The sequence below is a fragment of the Dipodomys ordii genome, unplaced genomic scaffold, assembly GCF_000151885.1.
Source record: "Dipodomys ordii isolate 6190 unplaced genomic scaffold, Dord_2.0 Scaffold85, whole genome shotgun sequence".
Taxonomy (NCBI): domain Eukaryota; kingdom Metazoa; phylum Chordata; class Mammalia; order Rodentia; family Heteromyidae; genus Dipodomys; species Dipodomys ordii.
Genome location: NW_012267301.1, coordinates 4,824,752 through 4,844,580, shown reverse-complemented (window position 1 = coordinate 4,844,580; position 19,829 = coordinate 4,824,752). Strand labels below are relative to the sequence as shown.

The window sequence follows — 19,829 nt, the reverse complement described above, 5'->3', positions numbered from 1 at the left end:
TTTTCAACATAACATCCTGTACATCTCATTGGTGCAATGGGTCCACCTGTATCCCTATTTAAGCAATTTGTTTTTTCCCTTCCCCTCCACAAATTATACCAACATCAAATACAGTGAAAAGTGGTAGCCTGTAGGGAAGAGATTTTAAAATAAGCAGTATGCAAATAATATTTTCTTGAGGCCAAAGGACTGACTCTAGATCTGTTACAACAGGTTGTGGCCATTTCTCTATACCTATCAAAAAAAATGAACATGGAATCTCAATAATTTCACATATGAGTCCTGTGGGATGCAGTTATTGCAGTTTTATTGAAGACAATTGTGTATCTAAATGAAAGGAATCTTTAAAAGAGAAAACTCTATCATATGAGATCAATGCTGCTATCTATTGTACTTTGTATTGATGAGCCAATCTCTTTTACAAAATCTGACCAGGTATCAGCAGAGAGTTCTGAGGCACAACTGACTGGAAGGAGAAATTATAGTTATTTTCATTGAATTTCAACTTAAGAGAAAGAATTTAGGAAAAATCACAAATTCAATATTAATTGGTACCAATTACTAATTTGAATGTTTAAGTGATTTGTTTATTCTCTCTCTATTCTACACACAATTCTTCATCTGATATTCTGCATGGTTTCTAGAGGTTAGCATGCATGTATATGCACACACACCACATATGTCACCTAGCTTACTTGTTCTCAGAAAAATCTGGCATGTATATTGAATAAATAACACTTGCATTACATATTGAATAGATAACACAATTTAACCATTGTACTCATGAGGTATTTGAGGTACACAAAGCCAATAGCCTTCACCCCAATTCTCTTGATAGCAAAACTGAGATTCTAACTAATAACAAAATGAACTTTCAACAGGGTAGTACTTATCAGACTATACTTAGGACAGAACTTGGGATAAGAAACATTATATGATCATGTCATAAACCTAACAACTGATGTTTCTGAGAATCTGTGGCTCTTGGAAGAGAATATTGGGAGGCATGGTAAACAAAGAAGAAAATTGTCTACAAATATCTGATGAACTCTCATGTTGCAAAAGGGCTGTGTGCATTCTATTTTTAATACGCCAGAAAAATAAACCTTAAATGTAGAGACTTAGTAAGGTTATTTTCCAAGGTCCCTGCAAAGAATCTCTATGGCTAATTTGTGGGAGTTATCTAGTAGAAATTTTAGAATGAACCATCTATAAGATAATAGAGTTCTTATCACTGCAGAACTTGGATACCTTCTTGGAGGACCTGGGATGAAAGGGATTGAAACACAGTATGGAGAATTAGACCATAGAACTTTGAGGTTTTTCTCAAGCATAGGATCCATTTATTTTTCTATGGCACCGCAATGTTCTTTCATTATGATGTATTAGAGATAAACAATAAATCCCAGCAAGGACAGTCCCCAGAGGTCCAAAGTCATTAAGAGAATCTTATTTGCTTGTGATTGTCGCTCCAGTCTGAATGTGGAAGCTAGCTCTCAAAGAAAAAGATACAAATGTTCTATTTAATTCTTACGTTCTTAATAAGAATTGAATGATCCAGTAGCTAGCAAAGAAATTCTTAGGCCATTTTCTCTTGGAAGTGTTTAATAGAAACCAAACAAACTAAAAACCAAGAAAATACCCAAATTCTCATCTTATCTCCTTCTTTTAGGATACATGCGATGAATTTAGGAATCTTTTGCAAAATGGAAATCTTTACTGCACACGAGAAAATGACCCTGTGCGTGGCCCAGATGGCAAGACCCATGGCAACAAGTGTGCCATGTGTAAGACAGTCTTGTGAGTGTACAAATAAAGCTCTTATTGATGGGTGGAGAGGCTGGGAGGCAGAAAACCAGGCAGGTTATGTATCTTATTCTTTATTTCCTTGTATATAAAAGAAACATCTAATTCCTTGTAAAGAATTTTCAAGTGAAATTTTCTTTATAATATCCAAGGTTCATTGTGCTAGGAATAAACAGATAATACATGACAGCTTATTATGTTCTCTGGGGTAGAACTGACCAAGAAATCATAACATCTTTCTTGTTAAAATACCAACTCCTTTCCCAAGTGAATATTTTCTCTGGATTAGTTTAGAATTCTCAGTTGGAGAAAAATGCACAGGTTTTATAACCAATCTAACCCCTATAACTATTTTTTAATATCCCATTTCAGAAAATGAAAAGTGTTCCTTCACCCAAAGTGTGGAAGTATATTTAAAGTATTGATGTATTTAATACTAAATGGTCTAATGTCCAAAATGTGCAACATGTATGATTAGGAAAAGATGAGTAACAAATCCTTCTCAGGAAAAAGATAATGTACTAAGTATTAGACCTGGACATAAGCTAATATGGTACAAGAGAGAAATTGAGAGGTAGGTAATAACATGTGTAAGAAGCTATGAAACCTTGGGGAAGTCACCACTAATTGAAAGCTCTAAGTATAGCTAGAACTAGACCTTACAGTCTGGATGAAGTACAATCATGGCAAGAAGGATGAGACAATGACATAGGTGAGATATCAGTTAAGAAAATTATAAGCCAGGCACCAGTGGCCCATGCCTGTAATCCTAGCTACTCAGGAGGCTGAGATCTGAGGATCACGGTTCAAAGCCAGCCTGTGCAGGAAACTCCCTGAGACTCTTATCTCCAATAAACCACTAGAAAACCGGAAGTGCATTGTAGCTCAAGTGGTAGAGTGCTCGCCTCGAGCTGAAGAGCTCAGGGACAGCGCCCAGGTCCAGAGTTCAAGCCCCACAACCAGGAAAAAACAATTACAGTAAGGAACATGTGATTCGTTTATTAGAACTGACCATCTTTACCAACACTGAATGCCAAACCAAGCATTTTGAGATCAATTCTACATACAGTGAGAAACTACTAAAATTTTTCATGTATGAAAGGAAGTAGCAGAAACCTCATTTCTCTAGGAAGATCCACATATTAGCAGTAAAAAGATGAAAAAGAGAAAGAAGAGGCTCATTCCTAAAGATCCTGAGGTTGAAGGAGGTTCTGTAGTAATCCAGTAACTTAAAAATCAGTGTTGCTGGCAACAGCTATGTAAGCTTTTTTAAGAGAGGAAATAGAGATGGCTTGAGTGTTTTATTTTTCTTCCCATGGAGACAATCCAGGAAGAATATAATGCTTGGTAAATAAAGTAATTCTTGGGGGAGGATGCTTCTTAAATATGAGGAATTTATAAGAAACACAGAAGGAGGTACCCAGTGGACATTCAGGAAATGCTAATTAATCACTCGTCTTGTTTGTAGTCATGTTTATTGGTTTTCTCCCACTGTAATGAGAAATTTTTCCAGGCCAGGAACTTCACATGACGCATTCTTTTCATTCTGAGAGAAGAGGGACTGTAGATTTAGTGGTGGTGAAAGGCTCAGAGAAATGTGCTCTGCTCTCTGTAAGCGATTCCTCCCAATTTCCCACTTTCTAATTTCCAGCAAGAAAGAAGATGAAGAAAGAAAGAGAAAAGAAGAAGAAAATCAGAGAAATGCTGCAGGTTTGAATGGTGGTGGAGGGAAAGCTAAGGTGAGAGCAACTTGCCTATCCTACAGCCACAGTGGGCCAGACTCAGTGCCAGGGGAACTTGTTATGGCCTGAGCCGTAGGGAGCTGTAGATTGTAATAAATCTGAATGGCTTTTAGAACAACAAAGGACTTTTCTTTGAAGCTGTAGGGGAAATATTAGCTAAGGAAGCTTCTTAAGGACTCTGTTTGACTTCTTCAAGCTGGAAATTATTAATAATATACCCTTCCTTGGGTAATCTAGCCCTATGACACTATTCTTTCTCATCAGTATCACGTGCTCTTCATTGGCTTTCATTATTCTTTCCTGCTCTGGATGAAGCCAATATTATTTCTTTTTGTTGTTTTCTTTGGTGGGGGGTGCACACACTTTTGGGTAGTAGGGCTTGAACTAAGGATCTCATGCTCTTGTTTGGCTTTTACACTCAAGACTGACACTCATTTGAGCCATACTACTACTCTTTATTGGTTTATTAGTTAATAGGCAATCAGTCTCCTAGATTTGTCTGCTTGAGCTAGCTTTTATCTAGGATCCTCAGTTCTCAAGTTCCTGAATAGCTAGTACTACAAGCTTGGGCCATCAGTGCTCAATTGAAGCCATATTACTATTTTTTGTCGGTCATGCGGCTTGAACTCTGAGCCTGAGTGCTGTCCCTCAGCTCTTCAGCTCAAGGTTAGCACTCTACCACTTTAGCCACAGTGCCATTTCCAGTTTTCTGGTGGTTAATTGGAGATAAGAGTCTCACCGACTTACCTGCCTGGCTGGCTTTGAACCGTGATCCTCATATCTCAGTAGCTAGGATTACAGGCATGAGCCACCAGTGCCCAGCTGAACCCAGATTTTTAGGGCATCTTTCCTACATAGATGGTGAGGGCAGATTAGAGTGAAATCCTTCCCCTTCCACTTCAAGTACATTTCATAAAGGCTAACTTCATCTTTCTTCAGCACTTCTATGGGGATAAAAGGAAATAATTTAGGCAAGTTTAGCATAGATCTTGAAACATGTGATAGCATGAACCTGACAGGATTACACATAAAATAACTCTTAGAGCCTGTGGAAATAGTTTTGTGAGATTTATGAATACCATCTCTTTGCATCTGAATCCAACAAATGCCTCAGAAATACCTTTGATGGACTCTATATCTTCTTTATTGGCCATCTCACTTACTTTAGGAGGTTGAATCATCAAGAAGTACATGGTTGTACATGTCTGTTCTCCATAATTCAGGAAAGCCTATCCTTGATATTTTCTCATTACTATGTGCTTCCTGCTGCATTGTGCTTCTCCCTTTTATTCATACCAGATTTTAGCAAAACCTTAGCGAATACTAGAGTATTGTATGTCATAGGGCATTGATTGTTGCTACTTGTTTCCACCATTTTTGCAGGAAAAGGAGTTATAAATAAAACCTAAATAAATGAGTGTTTCAATACAATGTTACATGCCAGGACAACAGCAGGACAGAGTTGGTCTGTGGGCTAAATTCCAGTCATCATTGTAGTTTGTCAATGTGAATTTTTAAAGGCAGCATTAGGAGCTATAACAATGGAGCCCTTATAATTAGAATATGGATGATTCTGGCCTCTCTCTGTGAACAGTAGCCCTCCAACCACAGTTTTAGAAGATATAATTCTTATAAGGTGAAATAAACAATAATTTCTCTTGTTCAGACTGTACCAAACTTCATGGCAATAGAGTGGATTAAGTAACTCAAGAGGCTTGCTTCTTCTCCCTTGTCAGGACCAATGTGCTGAATTTCGGGAACATATGAAAAATGGAAAACTCAGCTGCACTCGGGAGAGTGACCCCGTACGCGGTGCTGATGGGAAATCATACAACAACAAATGTGCCATGTGTAAAGAGTTACTGTAAGTGTTTATCACATTAGGCATGTCTAAACGATTGTCACACATCCTTCCTGCATCGAGGGCTATTTTCATAGTCTATGACCTCCTCCATGAAAATCACCATTTGTTCATTACTAAATTATACATCTTTCTCTTGCATTTCCTAAAAATGTAGGAATCCTAGAAGGGTAGCCAGTCATGTGGCTGATTCCTCCTTAGTTTCATCTTATAATTTTGGTTCCCTCGACACCATCACAATAGATAATATGTTTCCTTGTGCCTGAATCCTGGGAAGATTTTGTGAATCCAAATGACCATTTGGAATAAGTGCCCAATGTGGCTAAAAAGTGCTAGTTTCTTATCATGGGTTCAGGATACACTTCCTGTATAAAAAGGCTAAAGATTTTTCTATTTATTTTCTATTTTTTATTTTATTTTTCTGTTTATTGGATTATATTGCTTTTTGACCCAACTCAGCCACAGTACAGCAAGTAGCCTAATACCCCTACAACCTATAAATTGAGACTGTTCTAGATCACTTTGAAGACTATGTGTAGCTGTAAAATGTGCTTCAATGCTCTGAACTATGGCATTTATATATGCATACATAGAAATTGTCCTGTATGAAAACAAGTGAAATTTTGAAAGTGTTTTTAATATCTGGGTGTTGGACTGGAGATATATGAATTTCCTGCTTTTGCTTGTTAAAAATCAGGTTACTATGTCAGAATTGAAATCTTATAAATAAAGTTGTGGGATGATCAGTGAATCTGAATTTTTAACTATCATTCAAGGGAGTTGATATGCACATAAGAATCTAGAGATAACTGGCATGAATTTATGACAAAAGCAAGACATTACACCCAGAGTAAACCTAAATCACTACTCATATTGCTCTTATGACTATTTTGGACTTTAAGAATAATGTTATATTTAACTTTAAGAAATAAATGTTATAATAGGTTGACTCAAACTTACAAAGCCAGAGTGGGGAATTAATGACACATTCGCACTCATATCTCACGATGAAAAGTTGAATGAGGAATCTGGATGAAATTTGCTTTAAATATCTAAAAGATTAATACCAAGTAGCAATAGATTCAGTATATTTGCTCTATTTTGTTCCAAGCCTGTGAGTTAAGACTAAAGGACAGAAGTTATAAAAGGATGTATTTGAACTCAAATAACAAAAGCTTTGTAAACACATGACTTGATGTACTCTGTGACAAAGGGGCCTATTCTACTTGAGTCTGACTCATACAACTGGTATCCCTCTTGAGGAGAGACAGATTTAGTTGCAAGAAAGGATGTTAACATGTATTCCTGAGTAGTGCTAACAAGATGACTAGTGCCCCTTTTCTCTTTCAGGCAAAGAGAAATAGAGGAAAAAAATAAGAATTCAGGCTCAAGATCAAATGGAACTGGATCAGAAAAAGTGAGTCCTTAACTTGCTTTTGAGAATGATCTTCCCATCAGTCAGTCAATATTTGACTGTGGGGGAAAAAACGTGGAAAGAGGGTGTTGATGTGATTGGTTGAGATTTTTCCCTTAGAAGATCAGGAGACAGCACCAGCTGGCTCAGTGTAAAATTCTAATGCCAATCAGATATATTTTCATTTAACATCCTATACAGCACCTTTACAAATACTAGTTTAACTCATTCCTCAACAGCGTGGTCAAGTAAGAATTCTTTACTGGAGCTTGAATATGGGACTTCACATTCTTGCTAGTTTTTTTAAGTGGTGCTCTACCACTTAAAACACATCTTCCTTCTAGCTTTTTCATGTTTAATTGGAGATAAGAGTCTCATGGACATTGCTGTCTGGGTTAGATTCAAACCAGGGTCCTCAGATCTCAGCCTACTGAGAAGCTAGGATTATAGATATGTGTCACCAGTATCCAGCATTCAAATACGATTTTAAACGTGTATTTTAAAGAAAACATTGTTCTGCAAGTATATTACTTTTCCATTGCCGTATTAACAAGTTACTACTTGCAATAACAAATACAAGAACAATAGCAAATGCTGATTTACAATAACACAAAGTTTTAAAAGTTACATTTATATTCTTAAGATGTTCTAAATGGTCTCACTAAGACTAACATCTTCACTTCTTTGTAACATTGCATTCCTTTGTGGAGAATCTAGGGGGAATCTACTTCTTTTCTTTTTCTAACTTGAGGAAAGTGCCGACATTGATTGGTTTATAGCACATCTAAGCCAGTCGAATCTTTTTTTTTGTACCTTTTTTATTATAAAAATACTGTACAGAGGGGTTACAGTTACATGAGCAAGGTAATGAGTACGTTTCCTATGAAGCATACCTCCTCCTTTGTTTTTCCCCTACCATCCCTTCCCTCCCAACTGCACAACTACATTCCCACACACACATAAATTGTAAACATCATCTTTCAACATAGTGTCTTGTGTATCACACTATTACAATGGGTTAACCTATATCCCTATTTAAGAATTTTGTTTTTCCCCTTCTGCTCGCCAAATTAAAAAGGCATATATACAAGATGCAGGGCACCGACATCAAATACAGTGAAAACAGGGGTTATACTATGGGGGAGGAACATACAAAAAAAACAAAAAAATCACATGGTACATTATAAATACGTTAGAAACAATAGCAAGCAAGAAAAAAAACCACTGTGTCCCTATCTTAGGGTTCATTTCACTTAACATCATCTTATATGGTCATATGTACATAACTTTTGACTTTTCTGCGTGTCCCAGACATATACTAGTTATTGTAAATAAGGGAAACCAGTGAACCTATGTTTCTTTGGGCCTGGCTTACTTCACTTAATATAAATTTTTGGAGTCTTTTCATTTCCTAACAAATGGGGCAATGTCATTCTTTCCGATGGAGGCATAGAATTCCATTGTGTGTGTGTGTGTGTGTGTGTGTGTGTGTGTGTGTGTGTGTGTGTATGTGTGTGTGTGTGTGTGTAACACATTTTCTTGATCCACTCATCTACTGAGGGGCATTTGGGTTGGTTCCATATCTTAGCTATGATAAATAATTCTGCAATACACATAGTTGTGCTGATACTTTGGTACGGTCTTGTTTGTGATCATTTGGGTAAATACCCAAAAGTGGGATTTCTGGGTCATAATGGAACTGTATGTTGAGTCTTTGAGAAAACTCCATACTGCTTTCCAAAGTGGTTGAACAAGTTTACACTCCCACAAACAATGCAGTAGGGTTCCCTTCTGGCCACATCCCCTCCAACATCTGTTGTTATTCTTAATTTTAGCCATTCTAACTGGGGTGAGGTGGTATCTTAATGTTGTTTTGATTTTCATTTCTTTTATGGCTAGGAAGACGGAGCATTTCTTCATATGTTTATTGGCCATTCTTATTTCTTCTTCAGAGAAGTTTCTCTTTAAAAGTCTTTAGCCCACTTATTTATCGGGCAGTTGTTTATTTGAGCATTTGTTAGTGTGGGAATTAATTTTTTGAGTTCCAAATATATTTTAGATATAAGACCCTTATCTGTTGTATGGCTAGTGAAAGTCTTCTCCCAACCCATGGGCTTTCTATTGATCTTGCTAGCTATGTACTTTGCCATGCAGAATTTCTGAAGCTTCATGCAATCCCATTTCTCCAACCTTTCTTTGATTTGTTGTGATTCTGGGTCTCTATTAAGAAAATTTGGGGCCTTGCATGCCTGAGGCCCTGGGTTCGATTCCTCAGCACCACAGAAGCAAAAAGAAAAAAGCCAGAAGTGGTGCTGTGGCTCAAGTGGTAGAGCACTAGCCTTGAGCTGAAGAGCTGAGGGACAGTGCCCAGGCCCAGAGTTCAGGCCCCATGACCGGACCCAAAAAACAACAAAAAAAAAAAAAGAAAGAAAAGAAAATTTTGGCATGTGCCAAGGAGACCTAGGGTTTCTCCTGTTCCTTCCTGTAATGTTTTCAGGGTGTCTGCTTTGACTCCGAGGTCTTTGATTCATTTGGAGTTCATTCTGGTTCAGGGTGATATATACAGACCTAGCTTTAGTTTTCTACTGGTAATTAACCAGTTTTGCTAGCACCATTTACTGAAGAAGCTGTCTTTCTTCCATTCTATGTTTTTAGCTCCCTTATCAAAGATTAGGTGGCTATAGGTCTGTAGAATAATTTCTGGGTTTTCAATTCTATTCCATTGGTCCTCAGGTCTGATCTTGTGCCAGTACCAAGCTGTTTTGATTACTATGGCTTGGTAGTTTGAAATTTGGTATTGATATTCCTCCAGCACTATTCTTTCTGTTAAGGATTGTTTTTGATATTCCAGTTCTTTTATTGTTCCATGTCAATTTTTGGATTGCTTCTTCTAATTCATTGAAAAATAAGGTTGGAATATTGATAGGTACTGCATTGAATTTGTAGATAGCCTTGGGAAGTATTGCCATTTTTATGATGTTAATCCTTCCCAATCCAGGAGCATGGGAGGTTTTTCCACTTCCTAAGTTCTACTTTGATTTCCTTTATCAGGTTTTTAAAGTTTTCATCACAGAGGTCCTTCACTTCTTTGGTTAAGTTAATTCCTAGGTAGTTTTTTGTGTGTGGGGCTATTACAAAAGAAGTTGCTTTCCTGATTTCAGCCGTGCTCTTCTCATTGTTGGCATACAGAAAAGCCATTGATTTTTGAGGGTTAATTTTATACCCAGCTACTTTGCCAAAGTTTCAAATCAGCTTGAGTAATTTGGGAATGGAGTCCATGGGATTCTTTAAATACAAGATCATGTCATCTGCAAACAGGGAGAGTTTTACTTCATATTTCCATATTTGGATCCCCTTTATTTTTGCATCTTGTCTTATTGCTGTAGCTAGGCATTCTAATACTAGATTGAAGAGAAGTGGACAGACTGCACATCTTTATCTCGTTCCTGAGTTAAGAGGAAATGGCTTTAGGTTTTCACCATTAAGTATAATGCTGGCTGTAGGTTTGCCATATACAGCCTTTATTGCATTGAGGAATGTTCCCTGGATTCCTAGTTTTTCCAGAGCCTTCATCATAAAGGGGTGTTGGATCTTGTCTTTTCTGCAATATTGAGATAACCATGTGGTTCTTATCCTTGCTGCTGTTGATGTGATGAATTATGTTAATTGATTTGTGTATATTGAACCAGGTTTGCATCCCTGAAATGAATCCTGTTTGATTTCAGTGTATCATTTTTTGATGAATTGTTGAAGTCAATTGGCAAAGATTTTGTTGAGAAGTTTTGCATCAATATTCATCAAAGAAATGGGTCTATAGTTCTCTTTCTTTCAGAGTCCCTGCCTGGTTTTGGGATGAGGGTTATGATGACTTCATAGAAAGGGTTCAGTAGTGAACTTTCTCTTTCAATTTTATTGATGAGTTAGAGAAGTATTGGTATGAGTTCTGCTTTGAAGGCCTTGTAGAATTCTGCTGTAAATCCATCCTGTCCTGGGCTTTTCTTTGATGGGAGGTCTTTTATTGCTGTTTCTATTTCAGTGCTTGATATGGGCCTTTTAAGTTGGTTTAACTCATCTTGGTTAGTTTCGGCATGTGGATATTTGCAAGGAAATTGTCAATTTCTTCCAGAGTCTCAAACTTAATAACATAAAAGTTTGAGAAGTATTCCCTTATAATGTTCTGAATCTTGGTTGTTTCTGTGGTGATGTTTCCATTCTCATCTCTGAATTTGTTTCTTTAGGTGTGCTCTCTTCTTTTTCTGATAAGATTTGCTAAGGGTCTGTCATTTTTGTAAATTTTTTCAAAGAACCAACTCTTTCTATTTGGATTCTAATTCATTTAATTGTGATTTAATTTTAATAACTTCTTTCTGTCTACTGTATTGGGGCTTAGCTTGCTGCTCTTTTTCAAGGAGCTTCAGATGTGTCATTAAATTGTAAGTTTCAGATCTCTCCAATTTGTCGATGTAGGAACTCAGAGCTATAAACTTGGTTCTGAGTACTGCCTTTGCTGTGTCCCAGAGGAGCTGGTAATTTATGTGTTCATTTTTGTTGAATATCATGCACATTTGAATTTCCTTTCTAATCTCTTCCATGACCCACTGGTGATTCAACAGTGTGTTGTTCAGCCTCCATGTGTTACAAGACTTTCCTTGATGGCTTTTGGTGTTGAGTTCTAATTTTATTCACTTGTGGTCTGAGAGAGTGTAGGGCATAACTTCAATGTTTCTGAATTTGGACAACTTTGCCTTGTGACCTAAAATGTGGTTTATTTTGGAAAATATTCCATGTGCTGCTGAGAAGAACATGTATTCTGATGCTGCTGGGTGAAATATTCAGTAGATGTCTATTAAATCTAGTTGATCTATGCAGTTGACTAGATCTGCAGTATCTCTGTTGAGTTTTTGCTGGGATTATCTTTCTAGTGGGGATAGTCATGTGTCAACATCCCCAACAACTAATGTCTTTGGATCTATGTGAGCTTTGAGGGAAAATAGTGTTTCTTGGATAAATTTGGGTGCTCCATTGTTTGATGAATAGATACTTAGAATTGCAATATCCTCCTGAAGGAGAGATCCCTTAATTAGTATATAGCAACCTTCTTAATCTCTTCTCACTAATTTTAATTTGAAGTTTATTTTATCTGATATTAGGATTGCAACTCCCACCTGTTTATGGGGGCCATTTGCTTGGTATATTTTGTTCCAGCCTTTCACTTTCAGAATATGTTTGTTTTTATGGGAAAGGTGTGACTTTTGAAGGCAGCACATAGAAGGATCTTGCTTTTTAATCGAACTAGACAGTTTTGTGTCACTTAATTGGAGAGTTAGGATTAAGAAGTGTTTGGTAGTTCCTGCCATGTTATCCATCTTCTTGGGGGCTGTGACAACTCGGTTCTTCCTATAGTTCTTGGATTCTCAGTTTGGGTGTATAGGATATCTTTAAGTATCTTTTGTAGGGCTGGTTTGGTGAAGATATATTGTTGCAGTTTTTCTTTGCTATAGAAAGTTTTTATTTGGCCTGCCATTATGAAGGGGAGTTTAGCTGAGTACAGTATTCTTCGATGATAGTTGTTTGTCTTTAGGGCATGGCATACATCATTCCAGGCTCTTCTTGCTTTAATTGTCTCTGCTGAGAAATCACCTCTGCTGAGGTGATTCTAATAGGTTTCCCATTATAGGTGATTGATCTTTTCTCCTTGACAGCTTTAAGGATCCTTCCTTGGCCTGAGTTGATCCTGTGCAGATTATAATATGACAATGGGATGTCCTGTTCTGGTCTGGTATATTTGGGGCTCTAAAAGCTTCTTGTAATTGAATATGCCTATCTTTTTGCATGTATGAAAGATCTCTGTTAGGATCCTGCTAAATAAATTTCCTAGACTGTTAACTTCTGTCTCTAGGTACTCATCTATACCCATTATCCTCAGATTAGGTCTTTTGATGGTGTCTTCTAAATGTTGAATAGATCTATCATATTTCTTAGATTTATCTTGGATAGTTGTATGTTCTTTCTCGGTATATCTAGGCTGTCTTCAATCCCAGAGTTTCGATCTTCTGCATGGTCTATACTACTGTCTAGACTGTCTACTTTGTTTTTTTTATTTCCTTTCCTTCTAATTGGTAGGCTTTGATGGCCTCAAATTCTTTGTTGGGGCTTTGTTTTAGATCTTGTATGGACTTCTTTACTTCCTTAATTTGGTGTTCAGTGTTTATTCTCAAATCCCTTGGTTGATCGGTTATGGTTTCCTTGTACTCCCTTTCCTTCTAATGGGCTCCATTCAGCATTCCCTTTGTGGTCTCCCTGGATTCCTTCACATGTCTGTTTATGGATTCTACGAATGCCTCTATTGATCTTTGTCTATTTTCATCCTGTTCACACAATTACTGTATTACTCTTTGATTAGCTTCCTCACCCTCACACAATTCCTGTACTTCTCCTTGACTGTTCTCAGCCTGTTCATGCAATGCCTGTATTACTCTTTAACTGTTCTCAGCCTGCTCACACAATTCCAGTATTAATCTTTGATTAGCTTCCTCATGCTCACGATATTCCTGTATTAATCTTTGGTTAGCCTTGTCTTACTCCCTATCACACTCACACTGAGTCCTTTGCAGGTTTTCAATCTTTTCACTCACCATGTTTACGAGTAGTGTTTGTAGAGATTTTTGGGAACTCTCCTCTGGATTATTCATTAATTGTTCTGTCACCTGGTTATCATGAGTGGGAGTTGAGATACCGTGACTTGCCATTTTTCTTGTGTTTCTCCGGCTTGTTCTGCCCATTGGTTGAAAAGTAACACCAATTTTGTGCTAGAACACTATTTTAAGGCAAGCATCAACCAGAGTCCTGTAGTTGCACAGTCAAAATGGCTGCAGATACAAGCTAGTTCAACACATACAATCTATTCAACATTAAACAACTATGAATTTATAGCCTAAGAACATCAAAATGGCATTCAGCAGACCAGAAATTAATAGGTTCAGGGAGAATTGTGGGTTAAAATAGGATTAGAGGAATGTGGAGAGGTAAATGGAAAGAGTGAATTTAACCAGTCCTAATCTCAGAGAGGAAATGAATAGAACAGAATGAAAGGAGATAAAGAAAAAAATGAAAAACAAACATTTAAATTTAAAAATGAAACACTTAAAAATTATGTAAAAATAAAGAAATAATACTGATAGAAGAAAAGGATAGGATGAGAGGAGGAGAGAAATAAAAAGAAATAATGAAAAAATAAAAAATAAAAAATTTAAAAATGGAGTACTTAAAAATTATATAGGTATAAAGAAATAATAGTACTATTAAAAAGTTAAGTCTAAGAGGTTGTGCACTCAGCAATCAATTTCTGAATTATGTACACAATGAAGGATAAGGTCTAATAATTGATGACAGGCATGTATCTGGGGATGAGAAGAACGTCAATTAAGTCACACAAAACAAAAGGACCAAAAGTTAAACACACACACACACACACACACACACACACACACACACCTAAAGAAAAAATTATGAAAAAAATAGAAAAAAATTAAATTAAAAAATTAGGTAGTAAAACAAGTTATTTGAATTTGTGTGTGTGGGGGGGGGTAGGATCTTGTATCTCCCCTGTGTCTGTAACCAATCTCTTGGTGGAATCTCTGTTTTGCTTGTGGTGTTTGGTTTTCCTGTGTATTGATTAGTTTCTTAAGTCAGTTTGTTTGAGCAGGCAGAAAAATGCTCTGTCTTACCCAAGACATTGAGATCCTCCTCCCAGGCTAGTTCAGTGGGAGGAAGATTTGCTTTTGAGTATCACAAAAGAGGAAGATGGCTGTTTACTCTAGCTTGGAGCTGCTGTGATGAGGCTAGGTTCTGGATAGGGCTGAGGCCTATCAGCAATAAGTAGCTTTTCCTTGAGGTACTAGCTCCTGAGATACTCACAGAGCCCATCCTGGAGCCATTCTCAGGATTTATGATTACTGAGTTTCAATTGTTTGTCTTTTCCCCCTTACACTGCTGGGCATGCTGCCTAGACTGTAGTGGGGAAGACCAGCCTCTGGCTCTGTTTACCCAGTGAAGAAAGTCACTCCTCTGGGAGCAGACCTTCTCTGCCTAGGAAGGGCAACTTTCCCCAGGGTGGAGCTGAGCCCAGCAGGTCAGGTCAGGTTCCTGTGACCTGCTGAATGGCTTCTATTGTATTCTTCCAAGGACTGAGTTGGATCTAGCTGCTCAATTGGGGTCTTTATCAATATCAAAGATGGAGTTCTTCTTTGGTGGGGGGAGGGGTTACCTTCCCACCACTGCTCCATGAGGAGTAAGGATGTCTTGGGGGTATTCACTCCAGCCTCTTGGTTCCCAGACCATCCCTGGTCTGCAATCAGCAGGATGAAGATTTCTGCTCCTTGTCAGTTCTTGTTGGTGGTGAGTAGAATCTGCTTGCACACCGTGTCTGGCTCCTTTGATCTGGGCTCTCTCTGTTATGTGGCGGCCACCACTGCTGTGGCCACCACTGCTGCACACGCTGTAAAGTGTCTTGACCAAGCTGCCTGGATTTTTTTCTCTCTGGCTAAACTCTCTATACTGTGATGGCACACTTGGTGTGATTCTCTAGCCTAGGACTGTTCACTGGAACACTAAAACTGCTTTCTATGCAAGAGCTTGTTTAGCCTCCAGCTTCTCCTCTGCCATCTTCCACTTTCCCTTGAGTCTTTCTTATTCTTTCTCAGTCTGAAACTGAGTCTTTCTCTGTCTGTCTCTCAAGACATCAACCTTCAACAATCCTCACTTCAAATGGCTGATTGGAAACCTTAATTCTATATGCCACCATAAGTAGCACCTGACATAGAAGGAAACCTATTTATAGACATCTCCGAAATTACAACAGGGACAGTTGCATAGGCCACAGTTCTGCTAACTACAGTGAGATTAGGTGGCTGCGTGACTCTTGGATAGAAATGACAAATCTGCTGATTGTTCAAATGTAAGCAAACACAAAAATGGAAAGACACTTTCAATACAATCTTTCCTTCTTTCCAGGATGTGTGTGATCAGTTTAGAAGCCAAATGAAAAATGGAAATCTTCTCTGCACTCGAGAAAGTGACCCTGTCCGAGGACCAGATGGCAAGACTCATGTCAATAAGTGTTCCATGTGTAAGGATAAGCTGTGAGTATTCCCCCCTCCCAAAATGGAAATTCCTCACTGTGTAGTAGCCATTCTTAACAGTTTGAGTGAAAGGAAGGTGTTCTAGAAGTAGATCTTGGGATAGAAGAGATATTAATTCACTTTAGTTGAATTTTTCTCTTGCTTCCTTTCCTTTAGTGAACGAGAAGCAGCTGAGAAGAAAAAGAAAGAGGATGAAGCCAAGAGGACAACAGGAGAAAGGAGCAATGACAAGGAGGTCAAAGATATTACTCGTATTAGTGACTAAATTTAGCTGCTACATTGTGCAGGGAATTCATTTAGCAATTTTTTTTTTGCTTTTTTGTTTTGTTTTTTGGAATACTTGCTCTCTCCTAATTGATGGGGGTATAATGGTTTAAAAAAATGAAATAAAAAGGAAAAGAGAAAACAAACATGACTATCTCTTACAAACTAAAAATACACCATTCAATGACTTCAGAGCAACTCTAATTTATAGCACCATTGATAAGTGTTGAGTTATTTTGACTCTTTGTTCAGTGAATAATTGAATTCCTGAGGTTTTAAAAACACATCAATAAGTAAATACCAAAAGTACACAAAAGGAAGCAAATGACAAAAATTTTAGCCCTGGCATTTTACTACCCTCTAGTGTTCAGTTTGGGGCTTTATCAGTAGTACTTAATAAAATAACAGAATATTACATAGCACCATAGACTCCAGCTAGAAAAGTAAAACTGTAGCTATATTTATAAATAGATAGAAATATTGGTATTTTGGGTATATGTAAAAAAATGTCATGATTTTACCTATACACGCAAAGGAAAACAAGCTTTACATCTTATCACAGTTAAACATTCTCAAAACTCTATCTTATGGCCTGTTTCAATTTTACAACTGAGAAAAATTCAAGGAACTATAACTACACATAAGAAATAAGTAGAACATGTTACCTAATTTTTGAAAACAAGGTTTGCACTGCAGATAGGTATCATTACTATTATTTTATTATTGCTGTTATTTTGACAGTACTGGGTCTTGAACTCAGGGCCTTGTGTTCTCACTTGACTTTTCATCACATCTGTCAGTCTGCCACTTGAGCCATGGCTCTACCTTATGCTTTTTGCAGGTTAATTGGAGATCAGATTCTCAAGGATTTGTCTGCCCAGCTTGCTCTAGACCACAATTCTCAGATCTCAGCCTCCTAAATAATTAGGCATGAGTCACTAACATCCAGCTTGTACCATTATTAACATGCACATAAAATTGTGAGTACCTGGAATTGAAAACAGTTCTAGCTATTTTTGAAAATGATAGCTGTGAAACAATTCAATTCCAGAGACTTAAAAATGTATCAGATAAAGCAGGCCTAGAATTGTTTGTAGATAGAATGATTTAATGAAAGAAGGATAACTGCAACTTAGGACGGTAACAGAGTTTTTAAGAGAGCATTTCCATATCACTACTCTGTCACTTTGGGGTTAAACGAAATTGAAGAGACTTCTATAAATCTCAAAGATTTCAATGGAAGCCACGCATCCTGGAATCAGTTCTACTGGCTTCTCTTTTCAACTTTTTATTTTTCATGAACAAAAGAGCAAGTCTGTTGTTTTAGTTCATTTTCTCTCTTTTTTGTTTTTGTTTTTCTTTCTCTTCATTTCTACTACCTTCCTTCCTTCCTTCCTATTTTCCTTCCTTCCTTCCTTCCTTTCTTCCTTCCTTCCTTCCTTCCTTGGCACCAACTGGACTTTAACCTGCCTGTTGATCTTCTCTTCATAACTAGGATAATAGGCATGTACCACCATTCCTAGCTCTTGATTGAGAAAGGATCTCATAAATGTGTTTGTCTCAGGGCTCACCTCAAACCTTGACTGTCCCAATCTTAGCCTCTCAAATAATTAGGATTACAGGGGTGATCCCCTGGACCCTAGCATGTAATATGCATGCAACACTTTCATTTTTAGAAATTGATGCTCTGGGCTTTTGTTTGTATGTATAGCCATAGGAATGTTTTTAGTTTTTTGCTTTCTTTTTCACTCAACTTAGACTTATTGATTGTGCAGTAATGAATCGTGAGGAGACAAATTTAAGCCCCAGCCTGACAGAATAATGTATAAGATGTTAAAAATATAGTCTAACATGATTGTACACAGTTGCAGTCTCAGCTACTCAGGAGGCAGAAGCAGGAGGATCATGAGTTGGAGGCCAGCCTGGACAAACTTTACTAGACTGTCTTAAAACCAGAATAGAAACAAAAAGGACTGACAACATGGACGAAGTAGTTGAGTGCTTGCCTAGCAGACCTGAGGACCAAGGTTCAATTCCAACACTGGAATAAAAAAAATTGTCTTTAAAGCAGAGGACTGCCTTAGGTAGTGGTAAAAGGCACCAAGCCAGACAAAGAGTCTTTAAAATTTGAAATCCCTTTTTCTCAAGTGTGATGAGTTCTTATCTATCAAACAAAACATGCTTTCCAGTGGAGAACACTAGACTAGTATGGTAAAGTCTGATTTTGCTTCTATTGGCAGGATGTGTGCCATGAATTCCGGAGCAAGCAGAGAGATGGAAAGCTGGTCTGCACCCGAGAAAATGATCCTGTTCGAGGCCCATATGGAAAGATGCATGTGAACAAGTGTGCCATGTGCCAGAGTGTCTTGTACGTGAACAGGCTTGTCTCTAGTCTCATATGTTGTGCCTATTTGCCAGGAAAGAACTCCTGTCAGTTAAACCTTAAGACTTGAGTACACACATAAAGATCAGTCTCTTTTATGCAGTTAGTTTCCAAAGTGCTTTGACCAAAATTAATTAATTAATTAATTAATTAATTAATTAACTGTGCCATGAGAACCATACCAGTGACCCTGAGTTAGGAAAATGACAATTATTTCATTTATGATAGAATCACTGACTGTTAAAGAAAAGGCTCTCAGAGAATGACCTGAGAACCTCAATCTTGTGCAGCCTGGCTCCTCTGATCTATAAAAGAATTATAAAGTGATCATACTTCTTAAGAATGAATAAGCTTTAGAACACAGTAACTATAAGGAATAACCAAAATGAGGTGTGTACTTATAATTTAATTTGAAAAGTAGAGAAAAAGAAATGAAATAATTCTCTAGATAGTGAGTAGAATAAGTGTATTCTATTAAGGCAAACAAAAACAATAGCTTTTTAGAACACTAAGATAGTGGATAACAGTCCATTAAATGAGTCAGTGAAAGTTGAGAACATGGTCTCAAATGAAAACTCCAATGATTAGAAGTAATTAACTTTTCAAAAACAAATAGATTTTTTTTTAGACATGTGAACTAGTACTTGATTTGTTCTCCCTTAAAATGAGAAAAAAGTTATTTGGTTGAAAGGCAGTCCAATGAAAGTTCTAGAAAAATTATGCTGCAACTTTGTATTTTGCAGCCAGCGAGAAGCCAATGAAAGAAAAAAGAATGATGAAGAAAAGTCAAGGTCCAAACCTTCAAATGACGCAAAGGTTATTGCTTAACCTTTTATTGTTCTCTTTCCCAAACATGGCTTTCTTCTCTGGTGTTTAGATAACAAAAATTGTAATTATTTTACTTGAAAGAAAATTGATTTTGCCCACATGATCACGTTGGGTTATAATAAGACTATTTTATTCTTCTGGTTTGGGGCTTGATGCTTTTTAAAAAAAATCACAGAGAATTCTGCCACAATGTGTGTCAATAATCGCTTCAATCTTTCTGATTTGGGACAGATTTGGATTGAAACTAGAGTGTACAAATCATTTCCATCTCAACTGCATGCTCATTTCTGACACATTAAATGTGGCATGAGGCTTTAGGTAACTTGTTGATGTTGATTCTAATCATCCAGGTAACATAAACTAATCTCAAGCATCTGTTTGGCTCTCCTCC

General features: G+C 37.3%; 1 protein-coding gene across 1 annotated transcript in view; it reads left to right on the top strand.

The window, feature by feature from the left end:
- Spink5 (serine peptidase inhibitor, Kazal type 5) overlaps positions 1-19,829 on the top strand; it is a 147,586-nt gene that overhangs the window by 116,856 nt on the left and 10,901 nt on the right. The window contains exons 18-25 of the mRNA XM_013025493.1: positions 1,673-1,800; positions 3,458-3,545; positions 5,285-5,412; positions 6,760-6,826; positions 15,836-15,963; positions 16,120-16,198; positions 18,468-18,595; positions 19,354-19,426. Coding sequence (XP_012880947.1) covers positions 1,673-1,800; positions 3,458-3,545; positions 5,285-5,412; positions 6,760-6,826; positions 15,836-15,963; positions 16,120-16,198; positions 18,468-18,595; positions 19,354-19,426 — 819 coding nt within the window. The remainder of the gene's footprint in view (positions 1-1,672; positions 1,801-3,457; positions 3,546-5,284; positions 5,413-6,759; positions 6,827-15,835; positions 15,964-16,119; positions 16,199-18,467; positions 18,596-19,353; positions 19,427-19,829) is intronic.